At 32.9% G+C, this 22,846-nt stretch overlaps 3 protein-coding genes and 1 long non-coding RNA gene across 7 annotated transcripts; 2 read left to right on the top strand and 2 right to left on the bottom strand.

Annotated features, from left to right (window-relative positions):
- Window positions 1-2,809: 2,809 nt before the first annotated feature.
- On the bottom strand, window positions 2,810-9,229 carry LOC123205650 (general transcription and DNA repair factor IIH subunit TFB1-1-like). Of its 3 annotated transcripts, none has more exons than XM_044623729.1 (20): window positions 8,809-9,228; window positions 8,621-8,699; window positions 8,476-8,537; window positions 8,324-8,387; window positions 7,609-7,735; window positions 7,363-7,438; window positions 7,049-7,141; window positions 6,851-6,895; window positions 6,377-6,433; window positions 6,111-6,266; window positions 5,917-5,982; window positions 5,536-5,659; window positions 5,226-5,285; window positions 4,954-5,072; window positions 4,693-4,878; window positions 4,479-4,592; window positions 4,081-4,158; window positions 3,743-3,790; window positions 3,460-3,528; window positions 2,810-3,115 (listed from the first exon to the last, which is right to left on the bottom strand). In XM_044623729.1, the coding sequence occupies exons 1-20, from the start codon at window positions 8,887-8,889 to the stop codon at window positions 3,029-3,031; spliced, it is 1,791 nt and encodes a 596-aa protein (XP_044479664.1). In that variant the 5' UTR covers window positions 8,890-9,228; the 3' UTR covers window positions 2,810-3,028. The 3 variants fall into 3 exon arrangements, with proteins under 3 accessions (XP_044479664.1, XP_044478949.1, XP_044480299.1); XM_044623014.1 differs by having other exon boundaries at window positions 7,049-7,144; window positions 8,809-9,227; XM_044624364.1 differs by lacking the exon at window positions 4,479-4,592 and having other exon boundaries at window positions 7,049-7,144; window positions 8,809-9,229.
- A 570-nt stretch (window positions 9,230-9,799) lies between these two features.
- Window positions 9,800-15,149, top strand: LOC123204171 (protein DNA-DAMAGE INDUCIBLE 1-like). 2 transcript variants are annotated; one of them, XM_044620788.1, is made up of 16 exons: window positions 9,800-10,185; window positions 10,283-10,315; window positions 10,462-10,589; window positions 11,411-11,519; window positions 11,610-11,726; window positions 12,027-12,092; window positions 12,238-12,300; window positions 12,382-12,426; window positions 12,653-12,714; window positions 13,105-13,198; window positions 13,643-13,735; window positions 13,837-13,906; window positions 14,083-14,153; window positions 14,484-14,541; window positions 14,673-14,707; window positions 14,819-15,149. In XM_044620788.1, the coding sequence occupies exons 1-16, from the start codon at window positions 10,120-10,122 to the stop codon at window positions 14,945-14,947; spliced, it is 1,239 nt and encodes a 412-aa protein (XP_044476723.1). In that variant the 5' UTR covers window positions 9,800-10,119; the 3' UTR covers window positions 14,948-15,149. The 2 variants fall into 2 exon arrangements, with proteins under 2 accessions (XP_044476723.1, XP_044476792.1); XM_044620857.1 differs by having other exon boundaries at window positions 14,621-14,707.
- A 1,657-nt stretch (window positions 15,150-16,806) lies between these two features.
- On the top strand, window positions 16,807-17,732 carry LOC123195803. The gene is made up of 2 exons (XR_006497524.1): window positions 16,807-17,141; window positions 17,308-17,732. It is a non-coding gene; the product is annotated as an uncharacterized LOC123195803 (long non-coding RNA).
- A 201-nt stretch (window positions 17,733-17,933) lies between these two features.
- LOC123195793 (BTB/POZ domain-containing protein At1g55760-like) lies at window positions 17,934-19,889 on the bottom strand. The gene is made up of 4 exons (XM_044609638.1): window positions 19,309-19,889; window positions 19,082-19,227; window positions 18,858-18,976; window positions 17,934-18,771 (listed from the first exon to the last, which is right to left on the bottom strand). Exons 1-4 carry the CDS (start codon window positions 19,425-19,427, stop codon window positions 18,169-18,171), a joined length of 987 nt encoding a protein of 328 aa, XP_044465573.1. The 5' UTR covers window positions 19,428-19,889; the 3' UTR covers window positions 17,934-18,168.
- Between the last annotated feature and the right edge of the window lie 2,957 nt (window positions 19,890-22,846).

Raw genomic sequence — 22,846 nt, 5'->3', positions numbered from 1 at the left:
AATTCACAGAATTTGATTTTTGACATGAGTGTTCCCAACACAAACTATTGAACTAAACTCAATCTAAGATTGAGTTTATTTTTATAAAATAAATCAAGTTTAAATTGATTTAAATATTTAAACAGCCAAAAGACTATTTTCCACTCAAGGTATGCTGCATTTTCAAATTTTTCTCTTTTAATTTTGAAAATCTTAAATACCCACCTATGAGTATTTAAAATTAATGGAACTCTAACCCTTAAAATTTTATCTCTTTTTACCCCCCTAAACTTTAAAAACTAAAAGTTTCCTCTAGCTTAAGTTTTAAAAAATAACAGTTTCTCCTTAGGGTTTTGTTTCCAGATCTCTGGCTTTATTGTTGGTAGTCTCTCCCTCCGATGGTCTCTCTCTTCGACAGTCTTTTTCCACCCATTTGGACGTCTGATCGACGTCAGAGGAGTAGTGGAAGACGAAGAGCTTCATCAGGGAAGACAAAACTCTTCATCTTCTATGGCTCCTCCGATATCGATCTGGTGTTTAATGGGAGGAGAGAGACCGCCGGAGGGAGAGGAGGCTTTGGGAGGAAGAGATCGTCGGAAATAGCACCAAAGATCTAGAAAACGAAATTCTAGGGGAAACTGTTATTTTTTAAAACTTTGGCTAGGGGAAACTTTTAGTTTTTAAAGTTTAGAGGGGCAAAAAAAATTATATTTTAATTTATTTTTAATATTATAGATAAAATAACGATTTTACTTTTACACCGTTAATTTTAACTATTTATAAGTGGGTATTTGAGATTTTCAAAATTAAAGAGAAAAAACTTAGGAATGCAACATACCTTGGGTGGGAAATAATCTTTCGGCCTTTAACTAATTCAAATCAAATTCAAAATAAAAGAAATTTTAATTGAGCTCAAATTGACTTTTATTTAACTAGAATATATCATTAAGTATCCAGTAATATTACTTACCTTTTATAATTAGTATTTGTTGGTAGATCTTATTAGATATTTACGGTTTGAATTAATTTTAATTTATATTTAATGAATTAAGTTTGAATCAATTGAAATATTTGAATTTAAATTGATTTAAATCAAATTTAAAGTAAAAACATTTTAAAAACTGAATTTATTTCTCAATTGAGTTAAATAATCTCAAGTTATCCTAACCGAATGTAACCTTGCAACCGTTTCACATAAACATGCTTCCAAAAAGCCCAACTCCTTTTTATTCACTTTTATGTTTGTCCGCAGCAACAAAGTCTACCCCTATACATCATTCTTTTATTGTTTCACGTTTAAGCCAAAAATCCCTTGTGACGTTTAAGCTTTGTCTTGACCAGTCATTCTTCAACCTCTTATTACATAAATTCCTATAAATTTACTCCGAACCCACATCAGAATCATCTTCAAGATCCAGACTTTGTCGAGAGTTAGTGGGCGAGTTGAGTTGTGCTGAAAAGGGCATTGTCAAGATGTGTTGTTGCGGAACCAAGATGTGCATGTTTTGTATTTGTTTGATAGCAGTGGTGATTCTTATCGGGTTGCTGTTCGGATTCGGAGTTTTCAAGAAAGCCTTTCACAAGGCTAAAGATACTCTGCATGTTTGTGATCCAGACGTTCATGGCTCTCTCTGTGGAAACGGAAGACCTTTCTTCAATTATGTTCCTCCTCCTTCTCCCTTTTAGTTTGATTCTTCATCAGTATTGATTATTTTTTTTTCTGTTTTTTGTGTTTCTGTTTTTCTTGGTACTTGAATTAGGATATTGGAATTTGGGATTGTTAATTTGATATTGATGGATCATTGAACTAGAATATATATAATATATTCTTTGATTGTGTTGATGAATTGCTTTGTTGTTGGGGTTGTTTATTTGTGGCATTGAATGTTATAGATACCTGAAAGATCCAAACTTTTCAGCATCAAACACTAAATGGATTAAGGGTTTCTTTAGATTCTAATTGAATTGAAATTCCCAAAAAAAAAAAAAAAAACCATAAAGAGTTCTAGTAATTTTTTGATGCCCAAGTCAGCAGCAGCATATTACATTCTCAACAGGCACTGTTGGGTTGAAAATTTAATCTTTTTGGCTGCTGAGTTGTCTTTTAAAGTTGTATAATGTGGATAATTTTGACATTATAATTGAACTGAAATTCCTAAAAATACTTTTAGTGCTTTTTTATGCTCAAGCCAGCAACTGAATAAGAATCCACAGGTTGAAAATATATGATCTTTTTTTGCTGTTGAGTTGTCTTTCAACACTAGCATAACAGAGGGCTCCAGTTTGTCTCACAAAAGTGCACTTCAGTTGCCTTGCAGTTGATGGCTTTACCAGATCGTTTATCAGAACAGAGACAATGTTTTATGACTAAAAAATATTAGAGTTTGTTCTTGAGTCGAGACTATGATTGAAACAATGTTCAGATTAATGGGCATTTTTCACAAAACAAAGTTTAGATTCTGCAACCTGTTGCCTCAGAGGCTGCGGATGCAATGTTGTGTCAAATTTGACCACAGTAATAGATACAGCAATGGCAAGAATAGAGACAGTCAAAGCAGCAGTGGAAGGCAACGGCAGAACAGTTGTGCCTGAAACAACGAAAGCCTAATGGAGGGCAGCTGTGCCCAAAACAGGAGAACCCAAAGGCTGGACGGGTGGCAAGATGGCAGAGAACAAAGGCACGGACAGGCGTGCCCCCTGCCAGGGCCTGTATATGTTCCTTTGAAAACTTTCTCAAAAATCAGATGCCTGGCCGTCCCATTGAAAATTTCCTCACAAATCATAGTTTTAACAACCAGCAGTAATGAAAGTTAAGAATTCAGAAGTTCAATTGGCAAAACTTCAGAAAACTATGGTATTTAGCAGTGAATTTTCAGAACAATGAATTGTATAAACATGGCCACCAGCTGATGAATTCACAAGTGTATTTTTACATGGGATTGAAACATGCCGTTAATCTAGTGTAAGCTCACAACAAAATTGGGTGGAAGCAGCGAACAATTTCACAGTATTGTGGTTGCAAATTGATGATGGATACCAAATTCTTCTTTTAGGTATATCCATTTGGTTTCTCTCCACTCTTTACAGATCTCTTTTGCATGTCGACATCATGATGTTGAATTGCAGCATCTAAAGCCTACACAAAAGTGGTATTTTCCATGAGTTCCATATTACATACGAGCAATGCTATGTGTACACACATTTGTTATATAATTTGGGTATACAGATAATGTGTCATCGTATGATTGAGTGATATTTTATCTTTAATTCAAAATCATCCAATCACATGATAATACATTATCTATATACTCAAATTGTGTACCAAAATACATTGAAGTGACAAAAAGACTACTGACAAGGTATCATCATTTATTAGTTTAGAAACGGATGTGTGATTGGAAGCCACAATCAAAAACCACCAATCCAGGGAGAATAAGAGAGGTTATGTTGTTGGACCAAGTATTGGAGAGAACTGCTGACCTGTTGCATTGGACGAACAAGGAGGGAAACCTGGTGCCGGAGATCTGACTGCAAAGATTCCTTCAATTCCTGGAATTTGATGAGGTATAAGGATGTAGCTCAAGTTAATGTATGTAATAAATACAGAAGTCATTTATAAATTACATGACAAAAGTTGTACAAATCAACATGATTCAAGCTTCTACAATCGTATTCAAGATTACTTTTTTCATTAGCAACTGATTCAATGCATAAGCATGCAGAAGAAAAAAGGCTAAGATGCAAACTTTTGCAGGAAACATACCTCTAGCTGTGGATAAATATTAGACATGGCATCCTTCAGTCTGGTTACCTGCATATATCATAAAGGAATGTACAAAGATATAGATGCTATATCCTCACCATAATAAAAATGAAAATCCAAATCTCTCAATACTGTCAAAATTTTGCCTAATTACTGATGTCTATGCATCGATAGGCCTACACTTCAAGCATCCCAAAAGAGGAAGAAACTTTTAAATTATGGCCTGATAAATTGTTTGAATTATAAAACCTTGTGGCATGCCTAGGCAACACCAAATCTCAGTTTGAATAGTATATGACACAGGAAACTCATCACAAGAAGAGAATCAAAGTCTTTACCTTAGTAAAAATATATGGAGTGGTGATAGGATATGAAGACCAAAAATGCCTCAGTAATTCTTGAATCGTTGTCCAATGCTGCATAGAATAAGGTTTTCCTAGTAAACATGAATTCACTGGAAACTATACCAAAATCTAGCAATAGAATTAACAAGTTGAACAAGAAACAAACATATAATTCGTTGAATTTGAAGTCTAATACAGATCATGTTGTGTCAGAAACCAGATAAAATCAACAACAATCAGAAAAATTATATATCTTGTAGATTAACTTTCTTTTATTGATTGGAAACGTAAAAGGATTATATTGATAGTAAAAATAATGAGAAGCATCAGCCAATACCCACTATATTTAGCAAAGAAACTATATTTTATTAATACAAGTGAGGATAACTCACAAATAGAAGTTTCTCTCTAGTTGTATTTGGCAATCTATCTAGAACACTCTCCCGAGGATTTTTCCCAAGATGATATTTGATGCTAGAGATATTTTGAGTCAACCCATTAAAAACCTACACATAAATTTGAACAGTATACTTGCATTAATAACATATATCTACTCATATCTACTGGAAATGGAGTAATGATTATCACATCCGCATGTGCTAATACCTTGATAGCAACGTCAGAACTAACTATTGGATCACTTAATCCATTTTCTTTAATCTCAGAAATAGCATTCCTCATAGAAGCATATGCTTCCTGGGTGTTGCAGCTCCGTGATTCCATCCTTGCTGATGCATCTCTGGAGGTTTTTAGTGCATTAACCTGCTGAGAATCAAAGTATTCTCGAGCATCCTGGTTCCAGAAATTCGACATAAATTATATGCAACAACAACAAACTGATAGCAAATAGTGATAAGAAAGTCAAACCTTAATGCTTAGTGGGGCTAAAGGAAGACTATCTGCTGGTTGGAGGTCCTCAATTGGTGTCACCCGGGAGATTCTATCGGCTCTATTCTTGTTTTCATTTCCATCAGCTTCTTCCATCCCTATATTAAATAACAGTAAAATAACAACACTTACCATATAACAGATCTAGACCATCCTTGTGCCAACGCTGCAATCCTTTTTTTGTTGTTGTATGGTGGGTGGGGAATTCAAACTCAGATGGGATAAAAGAAGGAAATCTAAACCACACTCACCCTGTTTTGAATGCGCTAGTGCCTCTGCTACAGCATTTGTGTTGTCCTCCCTTTCAACATCTAAATTCAGATTTGCAAAAGTCAAAATAAACAGATAGATATAAGTTTATTGAAAACTAGCACCAAAAAAAAAAAAAAAATTAGTATAACATGCTTACAGGATATAATTGAAAAAATATATACCATGTCAGATTCAAAGGAAAACAGGAAATATACAATAAATATTTCCAACAGATTAGAATCAGCTATCAAACATTTCTGTGAAATTTAAACATGAATAAAAGAGAAAATTGTATGGAGCATGCCTTACCTACAGTTCTTCCTTCAAGAACGATAGCAGCATGCCGATTAAGGTCTTGCAGCAGAGTCCTCCTATAAAATTCGTTCTGAGATTTATTTAATTCCTTGCTACCATCACGTAAAATCCCATGATCCTGCAATTGAAAATATGCAACTGATATTTGAAAATGAAACAAAACAGTTCAACCAATAAAAAAATTAGAAGAAGCACCCATCACACTGTTGACAACAAATGAACTTTTAGGAACAGATTATGCACTGATAATATAAAATGTAATTTACACTCAAGTAGGAAACTTGAAAAAAACAAAAAAAATAGTCTACCACAGATCAGGAAAAAGGAAAGAGCCAAGAAATAAATAAAATTGGAAAATGGTGTCATCCAACTTACAGGCAGATGGGTGTAATCATCCCCTTCATCAGCTTCCATGTCTAGGGTTGGATCAACCCGTCTAATCTGCAATTATATAAAGGATCTTAACAAAAAATATCAGGAGATAAGCCAAAAAGTAGGAAACTTTTTACATTTAGGAAATTTTAATGGAACAATTGAGTATAAAGGATCCAGCTCCCCAAGAAAAGCACCTTCTTACGAACTTCTCTTGCCAATATATCATCTTCCTTAAGAAAAACAGCAAGCTCCTCATCTTCAGCGGCCTCTGCTGCCACAGCATGAACATTTTTCGTATGGTTGAGGTATTCTGCTCTACAATATTTGGTCCAGAATTCCATTTCTGTCATCTAAGATGAATATACATATATTACACACCAAAAATACCATAGTGGAAACTCATAATTCTGAAAGAACATTACCTAAGAAATTCAAAAAGAAGTTCCAAGGTTGACACTACCTTTTTGGGAACAAAATTCAAATACGCCTGATGAACAGCTGGTTTCTCCGCAAAAATCTGAAAGAAAATTTATCCATTCACACAAAAGAAACATAAGTAAAGAAAAAAATACAATAGTAGGCCAAATGCTAAAAGCGTATCCTCCACACTTAAGAGTTTTAAGTTACCAACTGGCCAAAAAGCTTAAGTTTACAAGGGGCCAAAAATGATATTTGAGCTCTAACATGCTCCCTCATGGGCACTTGCATATGGATCAAACATAATTACAACTACAAATATAATCATATCCATAAACACACTTATTAAAAATTACCTAATATGATAGGGGGATTCAAACACATGACCAGTTGGTCAGTTTGGCTTTGACATAATGTTACAGTACCTCTTGAGCTTATAAATTGTATGTAAGCTCTTAAAAGCAAGCTAAAATTTGCCCCTAACATAAAAAATGAGTAAATGAAAGGAGAGACAAACCTGTAGAATGATCTCTGGTGTCAAACTAAATGTAACTTTGTTTGTCTGAAAAGTTTAAAAAAGAGGAAACAGAGAGAAATAAGAATTACAACTTTCCCAGGAACTAAAGTTAGAAGGTTAAAATAACAACTTCAATATGAGAAAAAAACAACTCTTAAAACCTTTTGCTAAATAGAAAGAGAAAAACAGGCAGCATACCTGACCATCAGTTAATGGTCTTATGTCTGAAATCATGACACTTTTAAAACCAACCCGCTGTTTTGACTTCCTGCAGGAGTCTGTATCCAGCAACTTCTGCATCATGAATCAGCAGCAGAATTACAATTATATACTCATTGATAAGTATTTGGTCTTCCTATGCACAGAATAATAACTCAATGTAGATTTTAACCCATTGGATAAAACAGAAAGGTACAAATCAATGGAAAAAGCAGAAAGTTTATAAGTTAAATGAAAATTTACTACTAAAAAAAGATTGTGTTTAAATATAAATCTTCAAGAAGAAAAAAAACCTTCCTTGTTGCCCAAAATTCAGCTTCTGTCAAGATATTACCACCAACAAATTGCTGATGAAGTTTCTGCAACTCACTGTGGAGGGAAAAAAATAAGTCATATCAAGTGAAGCTTTTAGTTCTAACACAATAAATTCAAGAGCACAAGGAGGATCTCAGATTAAACTATTATCACTAAGCTAATTACATGAGTACATAAAATGAAAATAATTGCTTAATATCATATGATCATAAGCAATAGATTACCTATCCTCTTGCAAGAGCTTAATTCGAAGCTGCATTTCTGCTGTGCTAAGTTGTTCATCCGCTAATGTAACAGCAGCCTTTTCAGAAGCAGTGCCTGAAGTCTCTCTGGACTTCTCAAGGACTTTGCCTGTTTACAACAAAACAAATATAAGTTTCATATGAAAAAAAAAAAGAGGAATAACAAAATACAGCAATCTAATCGGCAATCCTACGATGGAAACTTTTTTCTTTTAGAAAAGTATATACTCTAACAAGATGCACTAACCACAAGAGGCAAAGGCATAGATATACTCCATTTAAGACCCTAAACTCAGCAATCTCACTACACAATTTCTTCAAATACATCTACATTAAAATGTAAGTCTTTCCAAACAAAAGGATAAACAGCACTGGCAAACTAATCAATTTTTTTTGAGAGGGCACTGATCCCTTTCTCAGGAACGCACAAAGAAATGTATATCTTCGATGTGAAAAAAAAAACCAAAAATAATGATAACACATAGAGAGTAAAAATGGGAGTTCCAAGAGTTTCAATTAATGAGTATTATAATCCAAGTGCGCACATAAAACCAAACAAAGCACTGCAAAGGAATTACAACTCATAAGTAAACATTCCTTACAATGAAAATCCACATCAATAACATTAAAGGAATTATCTAAATCATACATATGCAATTAAAACTTCAAAACCTTCAAGGAAATCGATGAGACTTACTCACAAAATCTCGGCAAACATGGAGATCAGCATAACTATCAAACTCAAAAATGTAGCTTCCCCCCTGAAACAAACACACACATTATTCAACACAACATAAACGAAACAGGAACAAAAATTTACACCTTACTTACAAAATGAGAACCACAAACCTGAACATTGGATAAATTAATCAATGGCGGCTTGTTTGATCCCTCCTTAGTATATTTATGCCCTGTAAACAAAACCCCACACAGATATTACACACAAAGATGAAATAATATCATTAAAATAAAAAATTAATTTTAAAAAACCTACCTTGAATTGACTTGAACTCCACAACCACCTTAGTACCAGAGTTACGATTATCAGGCACGAACAACAATTTCTGTTCATTCTTTACAAATTAACAATAAAAGAAACTAATCAATAAACAATGCATTAACAATCAATGAACATAAAAGAATGAAAACGATAACAAGTTTTGAAGAGAAAACGAGAGAAACCATTCTAAGAGCACCGGGAGAGCCGGGGTCTTTGACGGATGTTTTGTACTTGGTTCGCTTGGTGACTTGCAAGCTGGACATCTTTACAAGGCCGTCAATGAATCATTCAACGAATTCAACTGGGATGCAATTGAGAACAATTAAAGTAGCGATTTTGTTAAGATTCTTTGCAACCAACTGGCTCAAGTTTCAATCTTTCAGTTCAGGGAGTGATCTGCATTTAAAACTCTTAAGTGGGTTTGAAAATTGAAGAGGACACACAAAGAGAATAAAAGTTGGGAGAGATTTTATTGGGAGCTGCTCCCTGTGTTGCTCTTGAGAGTTTGGAGGGAGCATAAGCTTAATCATACAAGCATCAGAATATCAGGACGCAAATAGGATTTTTTTTTTTTTCAGAAGTGATTTGGAGGTACAAAAGGCCACTGTGAAAAAATTGGGAAATAGCCACATTTAGTAGTTGTTTTGACCATATAAACCTCTACTTTACTTTGTTGCTCAGAATTGATTCATGTTAAGCACATTAATGAAGTGTCATTAGTTTAGAGCATCCAAATTGATCAAATTTGAATTATAATTTAGATTAAAAAAATTGAATTTAAACTAATAATTGGGCATATTTTTATAAATAAATCAAATTTAAATTTAAATTTATTAGTAATGAGACAAATTAATAATAACAACAACATAATATTAATATATCATAATTAAAATTTTAAATAAGTTAATATTAATACAACAATCAAATCAATTTAGTTTAATTTTTAAATTTATTAATATATCATTTTGACGTATAATATTTAAATTTGACATATGCGTTACCAAATATTTTGGAAATTTTTTTAACCCAATTTTTTTGTTGGGTTTCATAACAACCCTATCCTTTGACCAATTTCACTTCACAAAATAATTCTAACCTCTGATCGGTTGAAAAAGAAGGGCTACCCTAGTACTCTTTTGACGGGTTTTTATTAAAGATAACACCTTTTATCACTTTATGTTTCTAAATTGCAAAAATGCCCAATTTATTGTCGTGCTACGTTTCTTCACATAATTGATCAATGTACTAGCTTTCAGAGTTCCCCACCGCAGAGATTCTTACGACCTTTCTCAGTCTCTTCTACCTCAAGACTTGAAACCAAAACTCGATCGAAGTTCATAAAAAAAAAAAATAAAAAACAAAAACGAGAACAAACACAACACAGTACTACAACAAACTGAGAAACCAAAGCACTATCTAAAGCCCAAAGAGTTGAATTGGTTGGACTTCACACAAACACCAAGAGATCCACTCAGAAGGAAGAGAATAGAGAGATGAAGATTACTGTAATGACTGAAGATGAACATATCATTACCTTAGATGTTGATCCCCATGAAACTGTAAAGAAGCTTTCCATTAAAAATTGATCTTATTTTTCATGTTCGAATAGAATTTTGGCAAAAGTTTATTTTTTTGTTTCTGGGCTTTTTGTAACAGGTTGAAAACGTTAAAGCTCTACTCGAAGTTGAGGTAAAGTTGCTTTCTTTATGTTTAAGTTTTCAACTTTTTGATAATGGGTAGTTTTGATATTGAAGAAAAAGAATCTGTTTTGGGTTAATGAGTTGTTTTTGTTTTTATTTTTGTGAATTTTTTATATATACGTGTGTTTCGAGAAGACTCGGGTATCGCTTAGGCAACAACAGCTGCTGTATAATGGGAGGGAAATGGGGAATGCTGAGAAACTGAGTGCGTTGGGTGTTAAAGATGAGGATTTGATTATGATGGTCTCTAATGCTACATCTAGGTATGCTGAAAAATTGTTGCTTTTTGTTGAGGATATTGATTCTGCATTGTTAGATGTTGTTGGTGTTTGACCGCGTTGCAATGCCTGCGGCTTGGTTTTTCATTGTTTGGTTAAATTATGATGTTTTTCAGATTTTAGTAATGATGCATGCTGTGTTAGGGTTCTTATTCTAGGTTGATTTGGATATGCATTTAGATTTTTGGCATTACGACCTATAAAATTTGTAAAAAAATTAGTAACGCTGGCTGTAACATCACTTTTATGTCATAATTTATTTAGATGACAGACTTTATGCTGTTTATTGATATATTGTTGACTTTGGTTTGAATAATCCCCATACTTCTGTTATTTATCTGAGATTGTTTTTGTTCTTTGGAATGTCTCAATCTCCTTAGAAAGCTGCTGGAAGTGAATACCGATTATGGATACAAGGAATGATATGAAATTGTAATGTGTGAGAAATATGTTTTTGACGTCTATCATGGTTACCAGGATTTATAGATACAAGGTTCTTACATGTTGAGCTGTTTGGTTAGTTACATTAATTAAGTCACTCCAGATAAAAATTTAGGAAGATGTTAAAAGTAGCTATTGCTGAGCTGTATGGTTTGAATTCTTCGTAAAAAACTTGAAAAACCAGAAAAAGAAGTAAAGCCTCCATAACGGATTGTGAATGACAGCTTTCCTTGAATCAAGTGATAAGCTGAGATAGCCCATAGATCTTTTCTCTTCTTGGTTGTTCTCATAGACCATTCACAGTCTGAAATCAAATTTGTTACTTTCCTTTTCTTGCTAACTGAAAAAATCTCTAATTATTTCAGTACATCTGCTAATAACTTGGGCTTCAACCCAGATGGTTCTGCTGTGAACCCTGCAGCTTTCCAGCAGCATTTACGGAATGACTCTAATATGATGACACAACTGTTTCAGGTAGACTGGACTGTTTTCACCAGTTTCTCATTGATGACTGATAAGCCAATTTGTCGGTTTTTTGGCATTAAACTGGTGTTGAACTTTCAGGCTGATCCTGAATTGGCACGAGTTGTCCTTGGAAATGATCTCAATAGACTGCAGGAGCTGTTAAGAGAGAGACACCGTCAAAGATCTATCTTACGACGTCAACAAGATGAGGAGCTTGTGAGTAGGCGTGTGACTTGTCAATTTAATTAGTTATATTTCAGTCATTTAAAGATTTTTTTTTCCATTTAACCACTCTAGTTATAATTCTGGCATTGTGTCAATAGACTAATTAGAGAAAATATCTGGTAAGGATTTATTAACATAAAATAAGAAGTATTGTACAACTTTTTCTTGTCATTTGTTTCTATCAATTTCAATAGACATTTTTGAGTCCAAAATTTTGGTTGATCATAATGAATTCACTGTAAATTCATAATGAGAAGCTGGATTTTCTATTACGTTCTTGTTCTGTTTTAGGAACTCCTTTATGCGGATCCTTTTGATGTTGAAGCACAAAAGAAAATTGAAGCTATCATTCGCCAGGTCAGTATAATTGTATCGAATCAAAATTTAAGTTTAGACTGTTTGGCCAATTATGTTGTTTTTTCTCTTTCCATATGCTATACTAGGGCTGCCTTGACAATTTATTGATTATGTGACCTTTTGGATGTTTCTACTTCTTTTGCAGAAAGGAATTGATGATAATTGGGCAGCTGCCTTGGAACATAACCCTGAGGCTTTTGCAAGAGTGGTATGTATGCTTTTTAACCTTAGTAACCCACAATTTGTTTGTTGTTTTGTTTTCATTTAACCTTCTTGTGTAATACTTCAGGTTATGTTGTACGTTGACATGGAGGTTAATGGTGTTCCTTTGAAGGTACTCAAGTCCAACATAGCAAACTAAAGATTATGCTATTGTGCTCTTGTTACCTTTTCTTGTATCATCCTACTCAAGTAGTCATAGAGCTTTCTTCTTTCTTTCTTCAAATCTCAATGTAATCTGTTGCCAGCTTTAATACAATTAAATGAGATTTTGCATCTTTTGTGTTATAGGGGAAATCTAAAACTTAGAATGTATCTGTATTTGATTGTCTTTTTTTCAGGCATTTGTAGATAGTGGTGCACAGTCAACAATAATATCAAGAAGCTGTGCAGAACGTTGTGGGTATGTGTTTCATATGTCCATTCATTTGCTTTACATAGCAATGCTGGTGTTTTGGAACAATCCCCTTTGCATGCAAGTTCATACTTGATACAATTTAGTTTTTTATAGTAAAGAATAAATTTGTGTACATTTATATTCAGTCTAAACCAGGCTATACCTGTAGATTATGTGCTTCTGTAAAACACTTGTTATTTGTTATCTAACAAGGCCAGCATAATAAGACAGGAGGTGACATAATTGGTTTACCTTTCTTGTAAGGCCTTTTAGTTATACAATGTGTTGCATTCTCTACTGTAAGATGGTTATGGTTTGAGTGAAAATTAGATTAGATACCATTTTAGCATGGAAGGTCGTCTGTGGTTATAATGTTGTTGATGTGGCCATTTACAGATTGCTTAGGCTTTTAGATCAACGTTACAAAGGTGTGGCTCTTGGAGTTGGTCAGTCTGAGATTCTTGGTCGAATTCATGTGGCCCCAATCAAGGTATTAAAATTTACTTTCTGTGGATATCAAAGAAACCACTGAAGGCTAGTTACAGTGTTTTTAGTAAAATATTTCCTTAATAATTACAAAATTTTTTAATGATTGACCAAGCAGTGATTCTCTCTGATTCCACCAAATGCATGAGAAGTTGTTGACAGTGGGTTTCTGATGTTCTTTTGTTTGCAATTTCCTCGCTCTGATGTGTGCCAAACTTGTTTATATGGGAATGGGTTGTCATTTCCCCCCATTTGTTCACGTGTGCTCTCTTTCCTTAACATCAAATGAGTCATATATGAGCAGTAAACATAGGAATTATTCTCACGGTATTTTTTTATTGATGTTGTATTACTGACATCTTGCTGAAATATTTATTGTTGAAATTTGAAATTTTAACCTCTGTCATAATTTATGTTGGGCACATGTTTTACTTATCTCCTTCTGTAGATTGGAAATATATTCTACCCCTGCTCATTTTTGGTACTGGATTCTCCCAACATGGAATTCCTCTTCGGGCTAGATATGCTTCGAAAGCACCAGGTAGCATCATCTCTTGCTCTAATATCTAATGTACCAGCCCAATTTCGTGTTTCCTTTTATACTATTTCCTGGATTTGTTTTAACCAAGTCACTGTCTATAGTGTATGATTGACTTGAAGGACAATGTTTTAAGAGTTGGTGGAGGAGAGGTAGCTGTACCATTTTTGCAAGGTTAGTCCTCAAATCACTGTATATCTTTCTCTGTGTGTGTAAGCTAATCTCTTTTAATGATGAACATTAATATCCATGTATATGGTTAAAACTGATCTTCTATGGTTCATTAGATTATCAATGTCTTTAATGTTGAAACTTGTATTGTAAGTTGAAATAAATTATGTGCTTTTCAGAGAAAGATATTCCTCAAAAGTTTCTGGATGAAGAGAAGTACTCCAAACAAGCATCCAGCTCAGGAACTGCTGTAAGTCTACTCTTGAGAAAGCTGATTTTCTTAATATCCTGCATTGCATGATGATTTCAACAAATGAACTTTTGATGAATTCTGGTTCTATAAACTCTAAATTGTTCGAATTTAGATTCTATCTTATAAGTTAGTCCAAGTTGAACTTTAGGGAAAATCGATGGATAATTCTTGTATGGATGAGGACTGCTAAGAATGTCATGCTATACTATACCATGTTGCGAGTTTTGTTGATCTTCTGAAATTTCTGTATGAAAATGAGTAGTGGGTTAAGATAATATTTCATTTCATTTTCGCTAATTTTGCCATTGAATACTTCTGATTCTCCAGGGGACATCAGGACCAACAGATAAGAAAGATATTGCACCTGCAGGAGGCCAATCTTCTGGTTAGTTTTCAAATTTTGTCTTTTTATCATCGCTTGCTTTGTTGCTTGGAAGACACATAACTGAGTGTTTTTCTTACAGTGTATGAAGTGTTTAATATACAACTGATAATCTTTTCCTCCATTGGTCACAGGAGTCGCGCCCAGCACACCTGGTGACCTAACACAGGTAAATTCGCCATGTTCAATTGTGTTATGGTAAACTTTGATTGATTAAGCTTCAATATAACTATAATCCCTTTTTTTTTTTTTTTGGTTGACATTATTTTTTTGACTTTAGGGAGCTGATTTTGAAGCTAAAGTTGCAAAGCTTATTGAACTAGGCTTTGGAAGAGCCGCAGTAATACAAGCACTCAAATTATTTGATGGGAATGAAGAGCAAGCAGCCGGGTTTCTATTTGGAGGCTGAATAGCTGTGGAAATTGTCATTTATAGATTACAGTTTCTCAAAAAACTTAATTACTCATTTAAAAAAAAAAAATTAAATTAAGACTGGAATGACAAATTCCATTTTAACTGTCTATACCCACTAGCATTCATTTCATTGAAATGATAAGTTGAACGCACTGGTGTTAATCTCTTGATAATTTTGGTTATTTGTTCTTTCTCAATGCTTTTTGTGCAATTACAATGAGGCCATGCCCCAAAAGAAAAAGAAAAAGAAAAATCATTTCATGCTTGAGTATAGGGATAGAATTCTGCCATAAGTTGTTGTACATGAATGCAATATCAATTTACAGTTTGGTACAAAGGTTCAGTGCTTCAATACAAAATTTCAATTTGCACTGAAGAATATGTATATATATCTGCCAGATATGCGGTAAATGTTCAGTTACAATGTCTGTCAGTTTCACTAATATTTGGGAAAATGCTAACATGGACTACCAATTTTAGAGACAAAATGACTGAAAGTTGGTACATGCTGTCGTTGACACCCAAATTAAATCTTAAATTCCTGTAACAAAAATATAGTAAAGGAAAGTAGGGATCGTTTCCTCGAAGAGTTTTGATTAGTATGTCGTCACAAATAAATCGAAACAAATAAATAAAGGGGGGTTTTGAAGTGAATGCAAATTATAATGGAAAACACTAAATAAAAATTCAGTAAAATAATCTAAAAGGAATAAATCAATTTAACAAACCTTGGTCTTCGGTCACATCCACCATTGGAACTACGATCGATCATTGAAACAAAATATCAAATTAATTATTCAAATATTCGTTGTGGTATTAAATTAATCTGTCATTCCTTACGATTAGTTAACCAAAAACATGTATTCCAATTAACCCTTATTGATTAATAATTCGGATACGATCTCGAATTTAATTAAACAATAGCATTACGATTTAGAAAGACCAACAAAGCAAGACAACACAATCGTACGACGTTGCATTTAATCCAGTTGATTATTTTCCTAGGATTTATAGTTTCTGACGCAGCAAACGATAAACCTAGTCACCACTTTGATTAGATGGATTGAACAATTACGGATTCAGCACCTAAACTAGCCGTAGATTATATTAATTGATAAACTAATCGCGTGCCTTAGAAATCAACCAACACAATCAATAACAAATAATTCAGAAAGATAATCAATACTCAAATAATCAAAAAGATGCATTAAAGAACAAAAATAAATCTCACAATCATTGTAGTTCCATGGTTTCAGATCCCTTCAACTAAGAGAAATTATTCAACCACTGTAAACCATGTTTTTCTCTCTAATTCTCTAAGTACAATGGTTGATCATTCTCAAATAAAAATAAGAGTATATATATTGTCTTCCTACTAAAAATCTGGAAATTGAGAGTTAATCCTAATCTCCTAATCCAATCAAGCAAAGTGATGCATATCTTCCCAAAAAGAAAGAAAAAGATATGTATCTTTAATGTATATCCTTCCTCTAAAAATATCATTCCTTATCCATCTCAATTAATCTTCTTTTCCAACTGGTAATTATCTCTTTTCTAGGAAGCAAATCTTGATATTTAGTAGACCCTTGCAACAGATCTGGACGTCCAGATTTTATTTTCGTATTCTGTTTTCGTCTTTCACGTGCCCACGCCTAATCAGCATCACGAAATTTTCAGTTTAATAGATCTGCTCCAGTTTTTCCTCTTTTTGGCCCAACTTACTTCAAAAATGCTCAAAGATTCCTAAATGCAAAAAAATAAGTAACTTTATTAGATTGAATCAAATTTCCACACAACACAAGGGAATTATAAATCAAAATAGTAACAATTATTGGCCTTATCAAAAGTTCCCACCTAGGCAATTGATTTTGATCATTTTAACAACCGGGGGATCAAGGTGGGCATTGGTACTGTCGTTTCATTTCTGGGGAGCCGCCCTCACCAATTGCCTTCCGTAAGTCGAACTTGGGCTTGGATTGGTTGAATACTTCATATTTGGGGCTTGGGGCTGAGCACTTTCCAGAAGGGCAGAAGAAAAAGTCTATAACAGTACTGATATTCATGAGATTCTAATAATATTCCCTCGATATTCTTATTCCAACAGCCAAGTTCCTCTTCCTTCCATCTTCCATTTACGCGGCTTGTTCATCAAAATGAGATTCAAGAATTACAGAGATTTCCTCATATAGGTCAGTTCATTTTTCTTTGTACAATGGTAGCTTTTTATATGTTGCATAGTTATTCATGTATAGTTTTATCTGTAATCTGGTCTCATGCATAGTTTTATCTGTAATCTAGTCTCTCTCTCTCTCTTCTTGTTTTTTTTGTATTTGATTATATGGGAGTTTCCTGCAGAGCTTCATGCCTTGTATTTGGTAAATTCTGCCATTTTCATTGACTGTTGGAATCGGTAGCCATTTTGTCTACACTGGTTTTAAATCCATTATCAAATACACTCATTGTAAGGAGCCATAGGTTATAGGTAAGTTGATATTGAAGCCAGGATAAATTATGTGTTGTTCCTCTTTACTGTTTATATTAATTTGTTAGTGATTGTTTGCTTTACTGATTTCATAAAAAAGAAAATTTTACATTGAACTATCTTAGGAAAGCCAAGCACTGCTGAAAACTCGTTTTGGTTTTTTATGTATACATTAGTTGCCTCTTTTTATATCTCCTTCCTTGTCTTTCAGGAATTTTTATATACCTGATAGCAATTCTGCAATTGATAACGTTGAATTCCCAGTTATTGAAAATTATGTTTTTACAGTACTTTGAAATTCAGTCTTTTTCAAGATGAACCAGTATGAAATCTGACTTCTGTTGCATAATAACTTATATGTGCTTTTCTTTCTTTGCCCATTTGTTGAATTCTGCCGGTTTCTGCTTCAATGTCAAATGGCTCAAATCTTGATTTCACAATTCAGAGTTGGCACCAGCAATTTGGTTTTTAAGCATAAGCTCTACAGATAGCCAAGCACTATATTTCAAATCAAATCCATTCCAATTAAATTTGATCATTACAATTCATAAGTCTATGCCATGGAAGCCAATATGTTTATGTACATTAACAAATTCCATCTGAACAAAGAATCAACTTCTTGCCAACAAATCCTGCACACTAAAATTATCTAACAATCCATTTTCATGGACATATTTGGATATGCAATTGCGAACACACAAACTAGTTTCTCTTTTTCTTTTGTGGGCCGAACTTCAGAAACCTTTCCAGGCATTGAGAACTTCATGAAAGACTTCAGCTATAAGCTCCCTATCTGCACACTGCAAGAACGCATTGAACTCGTCTTGAATATCATATATCTTGCCAAACTTCACCAGATACCGCATGCAGCTGCTCTTCAGTTTCGGCAATCCATATAGAGATGCATTCTGCAGTCTCTCAAGCACGTTCTTTCCATCAATGTCTTCCATGAGACTGTCATGACAAGCCTCTTTTAAGTCAGACATGTCATACTTATCAGCTGCGCGAAGAAGTGCCAGTCGGTGGGCGAGAAAATCCTCATGTTCAATACTCCCATAAATATAACTGAGAAAAGCTTGACACACTTCAATCGACATGTCGGAGATGTTAATGGTTGAGAGCTCTTTCTCTTTCAGATCGTGAGAAAACATGCTGCGAAAAACAGGCGATCGCGCAGCAAGAACCGCACGATGAGCTCCAATACTTCCATCAGAAGCATTAATAATGATGTCTGTGTGGATATTCTCCCTCAACATTCGACCCAGCGATGCAAGTGCAGTTGCATTTGATAGCTTTCCAGAGAATCCTTCAGCCCAAATAGTGCAAGGCTCTCCACCCTGCATATTTTACACAACTCACCATAAAATTTCAGTACTAATTATAAAATTCAACACAATTAGAATATCTGGGAGAAGATGCATACTCCTGGAGGTACAATCTTCAAGTCAAGAAATTCGACGTCAATGATGAATTTTCCAGTCAAGGGAACCTCAATTGCCCAAACAAAATCGTCGTTGCTCTTGAGCTTCTTGTCTGTAATCTCTGAAAAAGAAAGACGAGAAATTCAACAAACAATTTATCACATGGGCACATTCTCAATGAATAGAAAAAAACAAAATTCAACTTTATATTGATTAAAATTTTTACCTGGATGAGCCAGAGACTTTCGATCCCCAACAGAACAAACAACTCGAATAATGAAAGAAGCAATTGGGGGATTATCTCTATTTAAATTTGATATTTCAGGATACAATTTCACAAACAACATCTTGTTCTTCTCCACTGATAAATGCCTTCAATTCACCGAAAGCACAAAATCAAAAGACTGGAATTTATAAAAAACAGGGCAAAACGGAGGAGCTTTGCGCACTTACCAGTTCCACTTGCCGATCTTGAAAGGATCTGACTTGCGGTAAGTACAAGAAGCCAAGTTGTCTATCCGCCATTGAGCAAGACGCGACGTGGTTTCAACCTTATATGCGGACTCGCTCATCCTAGCGAAAGCCAGAGCCGTCGTGATCTCATGGATGCAATCAAATATTCCTTCCAGAAAATACTCTCCGGCCTTTCCCAGGTTTGCTTTGTATGAATTTTCCTATCTTCATAAACATAAATACACAAAAAACGAAAAACCCACCAAACAACACAATCTTCACACTGTTTTCAGCCTTCCAAAACGATCCCACAACGCAGAAAATAAATAGGATTGTGTTTTAGAAGGTGTTGTTTGTTTATTTTGTTGTTTCCGGGCACGCAAGGATAAGGGTTTTGGTGTTGCTTTACGCCATTGAAGCTGCAGAATGATGGCTTGTCCAGCAGACGAGATATGAAAAGATAAGGAGAAAGAGAAGGACAAGTGAGGTGAAAGAGATTTGGTGAAGGTAGTTGGCTTACGCTACACTAAAACAGGAGATTTTATACCAGAATTAATTATTCTTAATGGAGATTTCAGTGATGTCTTTATGTTTTGTTTTTTTCTCAATGATCAGAGAGTTCTTGTGTCCAATAAGATTCATGTAAATAGTATTAGTGACATTCTTATGTATGAGATCAAGAGTTTTAATCCGGTTTAGTAACATTTTAATATAAAACTTTTAACTTATGTGGGTAGTTTTGTTCAAGTAAGTTTTCCTTGTTATAAAAAAAAAAAAAATTATATTAAAATATTTGTTACTAAAAGAGTATAAACAATGCTTAAGAGATAGTTTAAGATTTATCTGGTAAAGTGATTATAAAATTAATTTCATCTATATTGGTTAGTTTAAATTTAATTTAAATCCTAAATAGTTAGTTTGAACTCGTTGATTTGAATTCACCCTTTAACTTTGAAAAGAGAAAGTGTTCTTTTCTGTTTTGTGTGTTTTTGGTGCTTGGAAGTAAAGCATCTATGCCTTTGAGGCTTTGTGGGTTTGATTGTTTCTTTCTATCAATTAATGAAAGATTCACCTTAATTGCTTCTTATTTCTCTTTGTGCTTTTCCTTAGACTCACTCTTGGATTTGCTTCTACCCATTTCTTAACTTAAGCCAACAAAATAAATTTTTAATTGATTAGAGAAATAATTAAAATTATTTATTATTTATGGTTGGTTGTTAAAAAGAGTATTATGGTAAATTCGAAATTGATTATTGAACTTGTCAAAGTAAAATTGTGACATAAAGTTTGTAGGTATGAAAATTAGAATTGATTATTGGCTTTTGCATTGGGTTGGGAGTTAATAATAAAAATGGGAATATATTTTTCAAGTGTAGTCCTGCAAATGGTGGAAGTTGAAATGACTTTAATAATAAAAAAAAGTAATACTATGTGTACTTATTTTTTGGTATATATATAATGTATCATCATGTGATTAAGTATCACTTTATTTTTAATTCAAAATTATTTACTCATTTGATGATATACATCAAATGTGTATCTATTTATTTATACAAAATAGGTATACATAGTTTTATTGATAGTTTAATAATAACACATGAATATACTAAACTTTTTTTTATTAAAAAGATTAAACTTTCGGTTTTTTTATTAAAAAAATTGGACTTTCATATTTTTCATTTAACTTATTGAAAATAATGAACGAACATAATTAAAATTATTTATTTTATTCGGTTTTAAAAATAAGATAATTAGTTTAATAATTTTAATAGAAAAGTTTCTTCCATCAATTAGAAAATTTTGAAAGTTTGGTCTTTTTAATACAGAAAATTCAATTTTTTCAATTTTAATTTAAAAAAACTAAATTCGGTCTATTTTATTGATAAAAGTGATGTTTGATAGTTTCAAATATTGTTATTTCTTAAAAAAAAAATCAAAAGCTAAGAATTATGATTTTGTGAAACCTTGGGTCAAAAATTGTATTTTACTCTATTTTTTTTAATCTAATTAAGAAGTTGATTAATAATAGAAATTGCTTTCAAAAGATGATTCATGCATAGAATTTGTAAGCATTCAGTAAATTTCAATGGTTTTATGCCAAACTCCAATGGTGGGTGGTTTTTTCTTGTAGATGTTGATTTAAAAAAAAAAGATTTATTATCATGACCCAAAAAGAAAAAGAAAAAGACCTGAAACCTAATGCTTTTATTTTATCCATTCCATGGGATGGGAAGTATTATTCTTTTCTTCATGAAGTAATCAACTCACCCATTATAAGAATAATATTAAGGTGGTGTTTGTTCTTGTATTTTATATTTTACTTTTTTTGAAAAAAGATATTCAAGAAAATTGGATTTCGTAATTTTCAATTTTTTATTTTTGTTAATACAAAAAATTTTACATCATCACATCAAGTGCTTTTTAAGTAAAAAATCGTAAGAGATCAAAGTTAATAATATTTTAAGACTTTAAATAGTTTATATATTTAAGACAATATCAATAATGTTGACCTTAAAAATCTCATATCAAATATAAGATAAGGATTTCTAATTAATATAAATTTATTATCTACTCCTTTCTTATGAGACACCTTGTAATACCAAAATTGTTTGTGAGGCAAACAAATGACAAAATAGTAAAAAAAAAAAAAAAAAAATTGTATTCTTTGTTTTGAAAAACAAAAAGTTGAATTAAAATATTCTATCTATATATATATTTTACTAAATAAAACAAATAATAGAAATAATAATGACAAATTTAAGTTGAATTGAATTAAATCATTTTAAGGTTATCAATAGAATTATCAATGATATCATTAAATGATGAACAATATTATTAAAAAATAAAATAATTAAACTTAATTAAAATATATTCTTAAATTCTCTACACACAACTTGCATCTAAAAGATGAACAAGAATAATTAGTAATTAGTAAGAAAAATAAAGGGCGCAATAAAAGATTAGAGGAATATATAATTAAAAGCAAATAGAATGGGATTGTGGGGAATGGAATCTTAGGTTTAAAAATACATGATATTCAAGTTGACAACAAGAACATTGAATTGAAGTGCAGAATCCCATTTAGCATTCTGAGATTGCAAGTTACACGTTAAAAAGGCACTCCTTTTCATCCTAGCCGTTCAAATTTTAGATCAACTTTCACTCTTTAGTTTTAATTTCTCGTTATAGTATGAATATAGTAGCATATTATTATTACTATTATTATTATTATTATATATACACAAGTAGATGAATTTTGTTTATAATGAGATAATAATAATAATAATATAATGTATTTCCTGTTTTTGCTAGTGCTGCATTAATTTCCGCACTATGTATGGATTCAGAAATCTGTGGGCTCTCACTCGCACACCAAACCGCTGAGGGTCAGCTTTTTAATGCTTCATTCTTGTGTTTTTTTCCAAACTCCCTCCATACAACTTTATTTAACTAATACTGTAGAACAATTTGATATAATAAGTAAGTAGGCTGCCTGCCTAACTTGGACCGTAAAACAAGAATTCTCAAGTGTTGCAGA

Source organism: Mangifera indica, chromosome 1, assembly GCF_011075055.1.
Source record: "Mangifera indica cultivar Alphonso chromosome 1, CATAS_Mindica_2.1, whole genome shotgun sequence".
Lineage (NCBI taxonomy): Eukaryota > Viridiplantae > Streptophyta > Magnoliopsida > Sapindales > Anacardiaceae > Mangifera > Mangifera indica.
Note: the sequence above shows the minus strand (reverse complement) of the source record. Positions and strands in the feature narration are given on the sequence as shown.